The sequence below is a fragment of the Aulonocara stuartgranti genome, assembly GCF_965226115.1.
Source record: "Aulonocara stuartgranti genome assembly, chromosome: 6".
NCBI classification, from domain to species: domain Eukaryota; kingdom Metazoa; phylum Chordata; class Actinopteri; order Cichliformes; family Cichlidae; genus Aulonocara; species Aulonocara stuartgranti.
In genome coordinates, this window is record NC_138944.1 from 28,863,112 (window position 1) to 28,878,477 (window position 15,366).

Genomic DNA, 15,366 nt, shown 5'->3' on the forward strand with positions numbered 1-15,366 from the left:
AAGTGTTTGCAAAAGTACTCTAAATACAGAATTCTTCAAACCTTTTTTTTCAATGAGATATACAATGTTACCATGAGAAGTTAATTAGTCATTTTTGTTGTTTCTTCCTGTTAAAAGGGAGTTTTTCCTTCCCACTGTTACAAAGTTTTTGGTCATAGGGGGGTTGTCTGATATTGGGGTTTTCTCTATTATTGTAGGGTCCCTACCTTACAGCATGAAACACATTGAGGCACATTGGCGCTTTATAAATAATACTTTATCTTTCTGCTATATGACCACTATGACTAAAATATCATATTGGCCTTTCTTTATTCAGTTTATTAAAAAATCATATTCTAATAAGTAGCTTTAATTAGTATTCTCTGTGTAAGTAGATTAGGGTACTACAGGCAGGCAATCTCACTTGAACCTATGTATAAAAATAATTGTGTGTGTGTGTGTGTGTGTGTGTGTGTGTTTTTGTTTTTTACATAATTTTATACTATTCATATGACAACATAATAGCATTATATGCCAAGCACACTTAAAAAAGCAATTCATTTTTTAGTCAGTCTTTCTTTGGGTTATCTGAGTCGAAGATGATGGTGCTCTGGCTCTGTAGTACCTCCCTCTTGCTTCACCATGAATCTTTGGTGTGAACAGGCAAACTTTAAAACTGAAATGCAGTGCTGTGAAAAAGTATTCGCCCTTCATGAGTTCATAGATCTTTGCTTAGTTCTCACACGTTTCAGAAAATATAACTATGCCACCCACAGCAGCAAGTATAACTGTCAATGATCTGTGTCAGATCGCTATGAAGGAATCTTGAAGAATTTTTTCAGTTTAGCAGCTTTGCGGGGTTTCCAGCATGAACAACCCGTATAAGGTCATGCCAGAAAGTCTCAATGAGATTAAAGTCCAGACTTTACCTTTTGGTTTGGTTTGGTTTGGTTTGTTGGTTGTCTTTTGTATCCAAGTCTTGGGGATCATCAAGATGTTTTCTGGTAAATGTGAGACAGTCGCTCTGTTCTTTTCGGTCAGCAGTGGTTTGCTCGTTGGAACTCTCCCATGGATGCCATTTTTTTTTCTCTTAGTAAATTAAATCATCATTTAAAAACTGCATTGCTTTTACATGGGTTATCTTTTTCTAATGTCAAAATTTGTTTTATGATCTGAATCATTTAAGAGGGAGAAATTTGGGGAATAACAAAACTATGAAATCAGGAAGGGGGTAAATGGTTTTCACAGCACTGTACAGACTTTTTATTCTTTTTCAGTTAATGTAACTTCTTCCTGTGGCATATTGAATGGGAAGAGCATCCCATTGTAAATATATCATGTCCACTATCTTGTTTATGTCAGATGTTTGTTAACTAAATAATGAGATGTGTGTGAATGTGAATGGGCTTACTGTCTCTGTTTTAGTCTTTTGTTTTTTTCTTTTTTCATGTATTTTATGTACACTGTGACGTGTTTCAGTGAGTGACCCTTCCCCCCACTAACTGTCTTTATGTTTTAGTCACTTCAGATTCACAACTTACTGTGAATCACGTTCACTGTATGTTCACATGTCCATCCACTCTTAATCAGAACTGGTTCTTTTACCCGCTCTGATTGGAACAATGTGATGACTAATGTTGGATGGTAAGACTTTGTAATAGCCATTGCTAATAAACCACAAATTGATTGTTAATTAATCTTTACTAAGCGGTTAATTTACTAGAAACAAACAATGATTTGTTTTAGTGTTAATGAAGTTATAACTTAGATTTAGTAGCTGTTACATTATGATGTCACCAACACAAGCAACATTTTATAAACTTCTGTTATGTGTTTATTGCAAAACTGCATTAGCATTTCGGTAATGATTAACCTGCCTGTTTTCACTCCCGGGGGATTAAATGCTGCTGTTTATTCAACTGTGCAGGTGTCTCACATGTATGCACAAGGTGTCCTTTAGCCTTGGTCTTATATTGGTTCCTTGAATATTTACCTAAAACACAATCTTTTCATAAACATATGCAGTATTTTGAGGGCCTGCACCAAACCAAACAACAAATGTAAACAGCAAGTGACAATAAAACTACACACCGACAGAGACGTCACTGTCCAGGTTCCCAACTCTTATGATTTTTAGTCCACTAGTATCCATCCTTAGCAATGGTTATCATGAAGTGTTATCTGGCGGCTAATCCTTTTGTTTCCACAATTTTTTAAAAATATATATATTATGTTAAGCCAATGTTATAGAGCTTTACAACTGTAAGTAGTGTAGGTTTTGTCTGCTGTTGGTGATTTTCTTACACTCCCTGTTTCTGGGTTTTGGGTCGCTCCTAGGGCCAGGTTCTTTCTCACGCAATGAATGGAAGTACTAGCCATCCACATAGGCCGCTGTCTCCCCCGTCATATCCTCCACCTCCTGTCTCACTCCACACGGGGCTTCAGAGACAGAGCAGGAGTTCAGGTGAGTCACTGATCTGTGGTGATATATGACATGCCTAAAAAGATTGAAAGACATTAGACTTAAGACTACACAAGCACATGCAGAAAATAGAACCTAAGTTCAGTCAGATAATTGAACTGAAACCTCTCACAGAGGAACAAACGTTACATCATTGCTTACATCATTGTAAATGTAAAAGGATCTTTACAGTGTAACTGTAAACGTTAAGATGCCAAGTAAGGTGTATGTATCTATGTCTCAGGATTCATATATAATCTATATCTGTAGCAGTCTATCCATTACAAACTTTTAACTGGAGCTTGTGGAGGACCTGTATTACTAACACGTCTGTCTCCTCTTTCTCTGCTTCCTTCTTGGATCCAGAGGGCAGTGAAACAGTCACCAGAGAGTCTGTGATGTCAGGGCACACCAGCATCAGCAGCACTGTGCCCATTGCCCGTTTCTCAGAAGAAGAAAAGAAGGTGTCGGTCGTTAAAGCCCCCCACTACGAAGGCATCGGCCCAGTTGATGAGTCAGGCATTCCTATCGCCATCCGCACGGTGAGAGAACTCGTACAGTAGACCTGCTCTCGTAGATGCTGTAGTAAAGCAGAGGAGTTTCTTTGAAGCCATTTTCTCCTGCCTCCTTGTGTGAACAGGTTTTTTTTAAGCAAGGAATTACTTGAAGCTGTCAGCAGCTTTTGACCCCATGTTCAAAGACTCTCTCCCGCTCTCACTATCTCAGTTTCGCTTCCTTCTGTGTGCTAGTCATGAAGATGAGCTCAAACAAGGTCTTTGCTTTGGTACTACAAGGTCCTTGCTGATTACTTGTCAAGGAGCGTGTCCCTGTGTGTTATCTCTGTTAAGGCTTTCCGTGTATTAACACTTCACTCAGTTATTGGTTGGTTGAAGAGCAGCATTTAAAGGAATGCTCGCTGAGCTACAAAATGAGAGAAAGAGAAATGGGGAGAATAAGAGACGAGCAATAAACGAAAAGAGTTGAAAAGAGACGAAAGCAGGAGAGAAGAAAAACAGATGCTCCTTGTTTTAAGCGGGCAAACATTTTTGTGGCCACTCTGTTTGGTAACCGTGGAGAGTGAAGTGGTAATTGGCGCGTCTCTTGGCTGTGCCAGTGCTGCGTGCACAGTCACATGCTCTTTCTCTGTGGAGCCAAACTGCCTCCTCTCTGACCGGAATCCAGGCACATTGTTTAGTGCTACTGAATAAAGAGAGGATTAAGTCTCTCTGCCATTTGATGGGTCTTTTTTTAAGTGTCTGTTAGATCTATACTGTTTACACAAAGGCACACATACCAGGGTCTCTCCTTGATTCTCCAGCCACAGCAAGCAGAGCCCCCACTTTGTACCAACAAGGATTCGACACCTTTGTGGTTCAAAACTGAACCTGCTGAGGCAGCTTGACTCGAACATACGCACTGATAGTCATACCAAAACAAACTGACATAGTAGTCATTCAGGTAAGTGATAGTGTGTCATTTGTGGCTATTTAAACTATGCATTTAAATATTCTGACCTTACATAAACATCATGTTTTTTTAATTGCTCACTTTAAGATCTCAAAGTCATAGTTAGAAAGAAGGACCCCACAGCCCTACTAAGGGCTGCAGCAAGTGCCTGATTTTAGAATATTACAAAAGTAGTTGCCCATGCTACAGTATCGTTTGTCCTGTTCACACTTAATCACACTGAGAAAAGCATAAAAAAGGAGTGGTAAATACAGGCCATATGCTAATAACGGATCATTTTAGCCCATTGCTAAGTAATGATGTCATGTAATAATAATGTATCATGCATAATTTGAGTTTTGTGTATATCTGTTGAAGGTTATTCTCATGAAATTAAACCTATGAGATGATTTTATAAGGTGTTATAGGCACAAAATGCTAAAATTTAGTAATTTTAGCCATTTTGTTTGCTTGCAAAAATGACAATATAATAGTTGATATAACCAAAAAATGTCCTAAAGGTCTCTGAGGAATATGCAGACACAAACAGAGGTTCCACATATTATCCACATATTTAAACACTATCACTGCCAAATATTCTAAAAATCTGTTTTTTCACAGCTCTTGTGTTTCTTTTCATATGAATATTCAGTGTAAGTTCTTGGTGAGACTTGTATGGTTACTGAATATTATCAAAATTTCTGTCTAAAAGCTGTCTAAACAAAAGACTATCTTAACCTTTTAACAAATGTCAAGTGAAAAACAGTTATACAAGTTACAAACACACTATATGTGAAAAGCAGCCATACAGAGCAGGAGTTGTGTGAATAAAGCAACTTTAGCCAGTGGTCAGACACTAGCCTGATATTTGATGTAGGGATGCACCAACTAAACGTTGGCCCGGGTTTCATAATTAGTGCTTACTTAATTTAACGGGTTTGTTTGTTTAATCAACAGAAAACGACAACACACAAGTGGCCATGACAGAATAACCTTATTGGCAAATACAAATATTTCTCTCGGATAAGACGCAGTCTTGGTTTTATTCTTTATATTAGTTATAGTTATATTAGTATTAGTCTGTTTATATTAGTTAAATTATTTATATTAGTTATATTATCCCTGTGTGAAGTATAAATGCTTCAACAGGCTTACTGTGTTTTTTCAGCTCTAGAATGTCCAATAACATGTTGTGAGTCTGTTTATAGTTTCTAAATTCAGCCTTCACATTTGTGTTACATTTAACGGCACATAACTCTGGTTATTTCTTTGTCTGCAGACGGTGGATAGGCCCAAAGACTGGTACAAAACTATGTTCAAACAGATTCACAAAGTTCACAAAGCAGGTAAGGCCTCTGCTGTAGCGTGCTGAAATGATGTGCAACGACTAGATTATTAGACATTTCATGCAGAATTGGTCATGTATGCATGCTGTTTGTATGCGTGTGCATATTTTGTGTGTGTGTGTGTGTTTGCATGCCAGTTCTCATTAAACCAAAAGACCCAGATGATCCCAGAGCCAGAGCTCGTTAGATTGCGAGCAACAGCCTGGAGAGGAGGAGGAATGGAGAGAAACCTCTAATAGACACAGAGCCATCCTGGGAAATCTGCTCTAATTTTGTGGGCTTGACAGAATCACAGAATCAGTACAAGGCTTGTTTGTTCTAAACTGCTCAGCCTTCTGCTACAAGAGCACACACAAAAAACTCATGCACTCTCAGATACACAGACTATTTCACGGGTGTGTGCGCTGAGAACTCATCCAAAGGCTCATTATGGTCTTGATGCATTTTATTTTTTTGATTTTACTGGAAGCACAGGCAGTAGTATGCTTTCCCCATCCTGCAACCTTGATTCGTTTTAGTCAGAATTTCAGTCATCTTTCATCTTTAAAGTTCAGAAAGAGTTCTGGGAAAGTGGATCATGTTGCTTTGGTGCTTTTAATATACTTGTAGCTGAAAAGAAAGTCACTTGTGTAACTGTTCATTTCCAGGCTGGTTAAAAGTGCTATCTTTGAGGACAAACTTGTACCCTGTGTACAACAAAGTGTGCTTACACGTGTTCCCAATCAACTGTTTTGTACATTTCCTCTACAGATGACGACTATTCCGACACATACAATGCTTCATATGCTCTCGTAAACAATGGTGAGACCTGCTCCTGTGTAACACAAGTTGTATTTCCTAAAAATCAATAACTTCTTCCCAACCTTCCTTTCTGGCTTACTGGCCTCATTGCTTCTGCCTCCACTCTCTCCTCCATCCTGTCCTTGCCAGATAACTACAGCCTGTCATCCAGCACCACCATGGCCCACCCTGCCCCTCGGACACATACGTACAGGCCTCTGTCCAAGAGCCCCTCGGATAACAATGAAGGGCATCTTGGACCTCGGGAGCTTTCACCATCCCCTGTACCCCCACCACCTCCACCCATGCCATCCCTTCTCCAACTGAGGGCGAGAGACAGTGATCGCGAGAGGGACTTGACAGACGCGTAAGTGCGAACTTTCTCAATATTAACTAATATTGATGATATATTGATATGCTGTAATATTTTTAATAATCTTTATTTTAATGTCAGTTATCTCAAGCGTTTTTTTCTGAAAAAGCATGTGTTTGTTTCTCTCACACCAGCAATGAATGGGGTCCTCCAGACCGAAAAGTGGACACGCGAAAGTACCGCGCAGAGCCCAAGAGTATTTTTGAGTACGAGCCTGGGAAGTCCTCTATCTTGGAGCATGAAAGACCAGTGAGTAATTTTTTTTTTTTTTTTTTAAATACTGAAATTCCCACCCCTCTTAAAATATGCAGAGAAATGCCTCCCTGTTTATCTTCACCCTGGCATCGTGTGAGAACATCAAGTGATTTCCTCACAGTGTTTCTTGGTATCGTTTGGTAGAAGATTAAATAATTCAGTCACTGCTCAGGCTGTTTTTAGAGTGAAAAAATAGTCACAAGCAAGAGCGCCTTTTTTTTTTTTTTTTTTTTTTTTTTTTTTTTGAAACTTGCTAGTCTGGTAGACAGACATTAGTATGTCATTATATTGTTGGCTTTCACATGGCTCTTCTTCTGTCAGAGACAATGTGGGCGTTAAAAGCTTCCAGTGCTTACATCCGCTAGCGACAGTACTCAGTGTTAATGTTTGTGTGGGGTGAAGGACAAAGCAGATAGCAGGAAAAAAATGCAAAAACTGACTGTGTTGACAGGCGGGACTGAAAAAAATAGTATTTGAGATTAGGACGGAATAATGAATAATGTGTTATAAATGAGTTGTGTTTGCAAAAAAAAAATGGCTGTTTCGCAGATGTTTTATGTGATGACTGCTGAGAGTGCTTCCAGGGCAATAATGCATGAGTCACTTCCTGATAGACAGAGGTAATAAAGGAGAAAGCTGTAGAAGGACCCACGCTGTCTAATGTGCTGCTCGGTATAATTTTTTTTCTCCATTAACCAAAGTAAAAAAGTGTCACCCCTAAAACAACCTGTATGTTGATGACGCACTCGTTTGGGTAATTATGGCCTTTAAGAGGCAAAAAATGTTTTTCTGTTACTCTTGTTCTTTAGATGTGTGTGTGCAAGTGTCCCTAATGCATTTGTGTGATTGGCAGTCTCTGCTCCAGGCTTCTGTTTTGTTTTTTTTTCCAGGGTGACTCATCCATCTGAAAGCTGAATTTCCTTTTAAGCCAGAGATGTAGCACTACAACACCTACAAAACATCTCCTGGCAGTTTTTCATTTGGCATGAAAACTCAATTTTATGTGGGATTGGGGTTAGAAAGAGCAGACAGCGTGGTAAAACACACAATGCCATCTCTACAGTTCAAGTAACAGTAAATGGAAACAAATCAAACAAGCTGACCTTTTATTAAAATGTGTCTTAAAAGGCATCAAGACATACAAGAAAACTAAGGCAACTAAAACATTAATATGGACATCATTTTAAAACGTGAAAAACATCTAAATGTTGTCTTTTTTCATTCACAAACATTCACTTCTGAGTGGTTCATGGTGCTGTTTGTGTTTGATGTTTATAGACTGTATAAATGCATACAGCAGCACAAAAGCGTAGTCAGTTACAGTTATTATTTACATGTTTAGCCTGAGCCCTTTTTGGATTGTGGCAGTTTGTTGCTCTAGACTGACTGACCACTGTACTGTAGGAGTGAAACTTGAGCTGTAAATGGGCTCTGCTGCAACACTTTTGTTTCCATGGGCAAGCCTTCATCCTGGTTCATCCTGTGCCCATCTCCCTTTGCCACCTGTGCCCATTCCTAACCACGAGGACCATGTCTCTCTTTGTGTGTGACTTCTTTCCACACTTCCTTTCTCCTGTCTTTCTTCTACTTCCTCTCTCTGTCACTGTCATGCTTTCCCAGACCTATGATGACATAGATTTAGAGAACGAGCCTTGGTATAAGTTCTTTTCCGAGCTGGAGTTTGGGCGGCCGGTAAGTCAGGGCCTAGCTACTCCTTTAAACACAACTCTGTCATAGGCATACACCCACTATCTCCACTCCACCCGGGACTTTTTTTTTATGTCTGTGCTATTAGACTGGGTGGGGCTAGTTGTTTGGGCATGTGATACTTGTTTGGTGCTTGTTTGGTGCCCCCTTCCTTACCCCCAAAACACCTTTGTGACAAACTGCGGTTTATCTCTCTGCTGCTGGGTTTTTGGTTCTTTGACTAGCAGGCACTAAAATGCTCACACGTGAACCTCGACACTTTTGTTTCAGTTGGTTCATTTCTGCATCTTGTTCAAAAATAAGCAGGAAATGGTTTAAAGGCAGTGGCCTCCAAACGTTTGAGATAACTTGAGGTCATGAACAGTCAAAACATTAATAAAAAAGATGCAGTAGCAGAGATTCGACTGATATTTACTTTTTGCTCTAAACTCTTTCTTAAATAATTTGTGTAATTTTGTTCAGTATCTATCATACAGTTCTTTGCGAAAGTCTTTAGCCACTTCTAAATTCTTCATATTTAGCATCTAAGAAGCCAGACTTTCTTGTAATTTCTTTAGTTCTCTGGGCTTTCTGAAGTTTTTCTTTGGACATTGGCTGCTTTTTCAATCTGCTTTTTCATTCCAGTCATTCTGCCTCACCATTTTCAGAAGAATGTGTTTTTGTTAGCTAAGCCTCACAACGCTGACCTATGAATCATTCAAGCATGAAACAGGCTCCTAAGTCAAGGAATGAATCAGTGTTGTCTCTACACATACAGTGGGGCAAAAAAGTATTTAGTCAGCCACCGATTGTGCAAGTTCCCCCACTTAAAATGATGACAGAGGTCAGTAATTTGCACCAGAGGTACACTTCAACTGTGAGAGACAGAATGTGAAAAAAAAAATCCATGAATTCACATGGTAGGATTTGTAAAGAATTTATTCGTAAATTAGGGTGGAAAATAAGTATTTGGTCACCTCAAACAAGGAAAATCTCTGGCTCTCACAGACCTGTAACGTCTTCTGTAAGAAGCTTTTCTGTCCCCCACTTGTTACCTGTATGAATGGCACCTGTTTGAACTCATCATCTGTATAAAAGACACCTGTCCACAGCCTCAAACAGTCAGACTCCAAACTCCGCCATGGCCAAGACCAAAGAGATGATGAGATGAGATGAGATAGCCTTTATTTGTCAGTTGCAGGTCTTTTGCCCACAACCGAGATGACAGACCTTGCCGACCATACATACAATACAAACATCACATTGGGGAGACAGGTCAGGCCAGGTAGCGAGGAAAAAAAACATTGAAATGTACAACACAAAAGGATAATACAGGAATGCACAGGTATCAACTCACAATAACACAATAAACACAGACAAGCAACATGGGAAAGAGTTCCAGTGTGTACATCTGATCTGGGACCGCTACAATCTTTCGACTGCGCCTCCAGCTGACCCGATGTCCACATCATGGGGGAGGTAAGCGTTGGAGGTGGCGTTGGAGCCGGGGTAGGGAGGGTGTTGCGTCAGTGAGTGCTTATCAGTATCAGTATATGTATGTGTGTGCGTGTCCATAGTTCAGCTGAGACAGTGTCCTTCGCCCTGCCAGAGCTTTCGAAGGACACCAGGAAAAGTATTGTAGACCTACACCAGACTGGGAAGAGTGAATCTACAATAGGCAAGCAGCTTGGTGTGAAAAAATCAACTGTGGGAGCAATCATCAGAAAATGGAAGACATACAAGACCACTGATAATCTCCCTCGATCTGGGGCTCCACGCAAGATCTCATCCCGTGGGGTCAAAATGATCATGAGAACGGTGAGCAAAGATCCCAGAACCACACGGGGGGACCTGGTGAATGACCTGCAGAGAGCTGGGACCAAAGTAACAAAGGTCACCATCAGTAACACACTACAACGGCAGGGAATCAAATCCCGCAGTGCCAGACGTGTTCCGCTGCTGAAGCCAGTGCATGTCCAGGCCCGTCTGAAGTTTGCCAGAGAGCACGTGGATGATACAGCAGAGGATTGGGAGAATGTCATGTGGTCAGATGAAACCAAAGTAGAACTTTTTGGTATAAACTCAACTCGTCGTGTTTGGAGGAAGAAGAATACTGAGTTGCATCCCAAGAACACCATACCTACTGTGAAGCATGGGGGTGGAAACATCATGCTATGGGGCTGTTTTTCTGCCAAGGGGACAGGACGACTGATCCGTGTTAAGGACAGAATGAATGGGGCCATGTATCGTGAGATTTTGAGCCAAAACCTCCTTCCATCAGTGAGAACTTTGAAGATGAAACGAGGCTGGGTCTTCCAACATGACAATGATCCAAAACACACCGCCCGGGCAACAAAGGAGTGGCTCCGTAAGAAGCATTTGAAAGTCCTGGAGTGGCCCAGCCAGTCTCCAGACCTCAACCCCATAGAAAATCTGTGGCGGGAGTTGAAAGTCCGTGTTGCTCGGCGACAGCCCCAAAACATCACTGCTCTCGAGAAGATCTGCATGGAGGAATGGGTCAAAATACCAGCTACTGTGTGTGCAAACCTGGTAAAGACCTATAGTAAACGTTTGACCTCTGTTATTGCCAACAAAGGTTATGTTACAAAGTATTGAGTCGTATTTTTGTTATTGACCAAATACTTATTTTCCACCCTAATTTACGAATAAATTCTTTACAAATCCTACCATGTGGATTCATGGATTATTTTTTTTTCACATTCTGTCTCTCACAGTTGAAGTGTACCTCTGGTGCAAATTACTGACCTCTGTCATCATTTTAGGTGGGGGAACTTGCACAATCGGTGGCTGACTAAATACTTTTTTGCCCCACTGTATGACAACTTGGCAAAGAAGCAGTTTTAAATATTACCTTTAGGCACTTTGTTACTAGCAGCCTGTCACAAAAAACACATAATTTGTTCCCATTTCTTTAGCTAAATCCATGAAAATAGTTGACAGGCATAACATACTATTGTTGTAAAACTTGGTGTGCAGTGTGAGTTTTAAAAATTTCTAGGAAACTGGACAAGTTGGGGACAAAATAAGAAATGACCTAAGAAGGCATAAAAAAATGGTTACAGCTAAAAGTCATGTCCTCGAGAAGTAGGAAAAAATCAGTAAAGACCTGACAAGACCTGAGAGATGCGGCTAATCCTTCAGCTGATTGGCAGCAGGCTTTATAATCATGTATCTGAATTTGAAACTTTTTGTTCACAAATTGTAATCAGTATGTACAGAGGAGGTCTAGAGAGAGGTACAACAGTGTCTGCAGCCATCTATAAAACACAGTGGAGGCACTGTCATGGTTTGGGGCATTTCAGCCTGTGGTATTGGGAGAAAGCGTCTGGTGGCTTAATTTTTCAGCATGATAATGACCTCAAAAGCAATGCCAATGCTGTAAAGCATACCTAGGAAGTAAAACACTATCAGTTATGTATTGGCCTTCCCAGAGCCGGGACATTAATATTAATGAAGCCTTGTGGTATCATCTTGACAGAGAACAAAACAAAAGGCAGAAACACTGAAAAAAGAGCTGCAGCCTGGAGAACTATTGCTGAAGTCTACTTAAAGAAATGACAAGAAAGCTGCCTGAGAGAGTTCAGACTGTGGTGAAGAACATAAAGAATAAGAATGGCTCAAGACTTTTGCGTAGTACTGTACATGCCAGTATTTATTTGTCAATCTGCCTTTACATACCCTGTTTATTCATTTGATCCTTGCAGTACTATGAGGGAACTCTCTGCATACTTTGAAGCTAAATGCTTTAGTGCCCTCTGATGGATGTAAGTGGTAATAATGTCATAGTGACTTGAAACAGAGATCGCCTCCAGTCATAAATGTGGGATCAAATTACCCACAACCTGTCTGATTTACAAAGTGTCACATGGACATGCCTCTGTCCATGCCAGCGCATGACATCAGGTGTTGACTTGCTGGGCTTATTCGAAATGTTCAGGTGAAAATTTCACATTCAGATCTAGCATGACTTTCTGTCTTCTCACAGTCATGTTTAGCTGTTTTGTGAGATTTCTACCTGCAATGTTTTCACTGTTTCACATCATTCAATAAGCCCTTAGAGTGTAGACATTTTATCTGACTGATACGGCCACGGTCAGAACCACACACTGTGTTCAGTTTTCGATTGAGGCGATAAGTCACAGCATTTGATTGTGCAAGTCCTTGCACTCTCAAAGAAACACAATGTCGCAGCTTGTGCTTCACTTTGCTTTTTGCTTACAGCTTGTTCTTACACTCTGCATGTGTGTGTGGTAAATAGGCACAGTTGCGTGTGTTGGTGTGGTTTATAGACTGGTGTAGTAGGCCTGCGTTGTTTTAGCCTCGACAATCTGCAGTTTAAGGGAAAAAACTAATAAATAGAATACATTAGAAAGTGTATATCAAAGAACGTGTGTGATGAATAGATATATGTAGGTGTGTGTCAATGTGTTGGTGTAAGTGCACAAGTGTCTGATACAAGCAAATCACATGTGCTGTGGTTGTCTGTGGTTACTCAGATTCTCTAACAGGTGTCACTCTCTCCACATGTTTTTTTTTTTTTGTTTGTTTCCCCCCCATGATGTCACCACCGCTTCTCCTCCTTCACCTCCTCCATCTTCACCTTCTTATTCCTCCTCCTCTTCTCCTCCCCTTCCTGCTCACTGCTGCTGCTTGGGGCTCAAGCCTCCTAAAAAACGGCTGGATTATAATCCAGACATCTCCGCTCGCCAGCGCATTGAGGTAATCTCACATTCACAAGTGTTCCAGTAGTGTTAATTGTACCATTTCTAACCCGTTACAGCAATCAGGATCTCGATTGCTAAGACATATTTAAGATACGACTGCTAAAAATGAATGTACTGTGAGTTTAAATTAAAATGCTAGCCATTTACTAAAATTTGAGTGGGTTGTTTTGTGAAGGCTGTTGAACATTTGAAGCTTTGAAGTGCTGGTTCACGTCATTCTTTTTTATCAGCCTTTGGTAACATTACAGTATGAGCTCAAAACTTTAGAAAACCAATAGATGCTTCAGACATAAGTGTCCATCCATCATTTTTCTAAATCCAATTCAGTCTAGTTCATGATCATGGGGGTTGGGGACTTGCACCTACCCAAGTCATCATAGGGTAATCACACATTTATCCCAGTATAAATGTGATTGCAATCGATGCTGTTGATTTCCCTACTTTTGTCATCAGCGTTGAACACTCTATACCACTAAGACCCATTCCAGCTGATCCATGCCAGTTTTTGCAGGGTAACATTTGCCCCCCTGAGCTGAACCTCCATAACACCCTTCAGTGCATCACCTTTTCCATCATCCTTCAGAGCAGCACGACAGAGACCAGAAATTTGTCTTCGGTATGTGTGCACCAGCAGGGCCTCTTCTTGGTCAGGTGTGCCATGTGGAACCAGCATCCATTGCGCCTTACGCTGGGGGAGTGTTTTGAGTGTGGCACAGCAACAACCGCATGCAGGCTGTGTATTGTAAGCTGCTCTGCCTCAAGTCTTTGTTCCTGCGGGGCTCACTTTTCTCTTTTGTTGTCTGCCCTATTCCAGACATCCCTCCACATCACTCCTGCTGACAAGGCTCCAGAGAGACCTGCAAGGTAACTGCTGCTTCTTTTATTTTCCTCTGCATCACCCTCATCCCCTCTTCCCCCTCCCCCATCCTTTCACCAGCAGCTGTCCGTGTTGTGATTCAGCTCAGTAGAAAAACTAAGGTCTTTCTCATATTGTCGCTCGCACAAACATCTCGTGCGTGTGCAGTAAATGATGACTTGTGAAGTCTTAATTTTGCTTTTGTCACTGATGGTAGGGCGCTTTGCCTCGTTTTTTTTTTTTTTTCACGAGCTGAGCCAGAATAAATGAACCCAGCAAACCTATTGATGCTGCTCTTCACCTCCTGTCCTTCCCTCAACCCCCATTCCTCCCCTCATCCCACTCCCTTTCATCAATGGCCTGCTTATTCAGATGCATTATACTCTGTGAAGAGAGAGGGCAGAGCGGGGATGTGATGAATAGGCCGGGTCATTTATTTAACTGTCCTGAACAGAAAGCCCCCTTGGATTTTTAACATTTAAAACTCAAGTTACTTTATTCCCTTTGTTTTGTTTTTGGATTTAAGTATAATCTGGTACTTTGTATGATGATCTTAGATATACTAGAAATGTATTCAAGGTTTTCATATTGATCATAGTGATTTTAACATTCTCTCAATATATAAAACCTATAAAGTATTCTATGTAAAGTCAAAGGAGCTTGCAAAGAAAAGCGTCTGGACTTCTTTAAGTTGCTTGAAGACGTTTCACTACTCATCCGAGAAGCTTCTTCAGTGGCCTTCTTCGGGCCTTCTTCTTCTTAAAGTCAGCAAAGAGGCACAGAAAAGAAGACCAGACACCAGCGAGGGAGGATAAGAAGGACAGACGCAACAACATTGTCATCCCCTATGTAGCCGGTGTATCAGAAAAACTCAGGAGAGTTTTCTCCAAGCATGACACCCCAGTGCATTTCAGACCCAGTAACACGCTCAGACAAAAACTGGTTCACCCGAAAGACAAAACGCCAAAACACAGACTTAACAATGTGGTGTATGCTGTACAGTGCAGCGAGGAATGCTCAGACCTCTACATTGGAGAGACCAAACAGACACTTCACAAGCGCATGGCACAACACAGAAGAGCCACCTCCACAGGACAAGACTCAGCAGTCCATCTGCATCTTAAGGATAAAGGACACTCTTTCGAGGATGCCAATGTTCACATTTTGGACAGAGAGGACAGATGGTTTGAAAGAGGAGTGAAAGAAGCCATCTATGTCCACTGTGAGCGACCATCTTTGAACAGAGGCGGGGGTTTACGACACCAACTCTCTGCCATCTATAATCCAGTTTTGAGATCCCTTCCCAGACGCCTTAACGCCCACTCACATCCTGGGCCATCTGACCTCAGGAATTCGCATGATAAGGTGGGGCCAGGTTTCACAATGAACACACCCGAAACTCTGGCTGATTGGGACCCACACCCAGTCTCACACCTTGG

General features: G+C 41.1%; 1 protein-coding gene across 5 annotated transcripts in view; it reads left to right on the plus strand.

Annotated features, from left to right (window-relative positions):
* Nucleotides 1-15,366, plus strand: part of sorbs2a (sorbin and SH3 domain containing 2a) — a 53,655-nt gene that overhangs the window by 23,853 nt on the left and 14,436 nt on the right. For all 5 annotated transcript variants that reach the window (XM_082536941.1, XM_082536942.1, XM_082536943.1 and 2 more), the window contains exons 8-16: nucleotides 2,317-2,443; nucleotides 2,807-2,982; nucleotides 5,166-5,232; nucleotides 5,983-6,033; nucleotides 6,163-6,379; nucleotides 6,520-6,634; nucleotides 8,261-8,332; nucleotides 13,010-13,066; nucleotides 13,886-13,935. In XM_082536941.1, coding sequence (XP_082393067.1) covers nucleotides 2,317-2,443; nucleotides 2,807-2,982; nucleotides 5,166-5,232; nucleotides 5,983-6,033; nucleotides 6,163-6,379; nucleotides 6,520-6,634; nucleotides 8,261-8,332; nucleotides 13,010-13,066; nucleotides 13,886-13,935 — 932 coding nt within the window. The remainder of the gene's footprint in view (nucleotides 1-2,316; nucleotides 2,444-2,806; nucleotides 2,983-5,165; nucleotides 5,233-5,982; nucleotides 6,034-6,162; nucleotides 6,380-6,519; nucleotides 6,635-8,260; nucleotides 8,333-13,009; nucleotides 13,067-13,885; nucleotides 13,936-15,366) is intronic.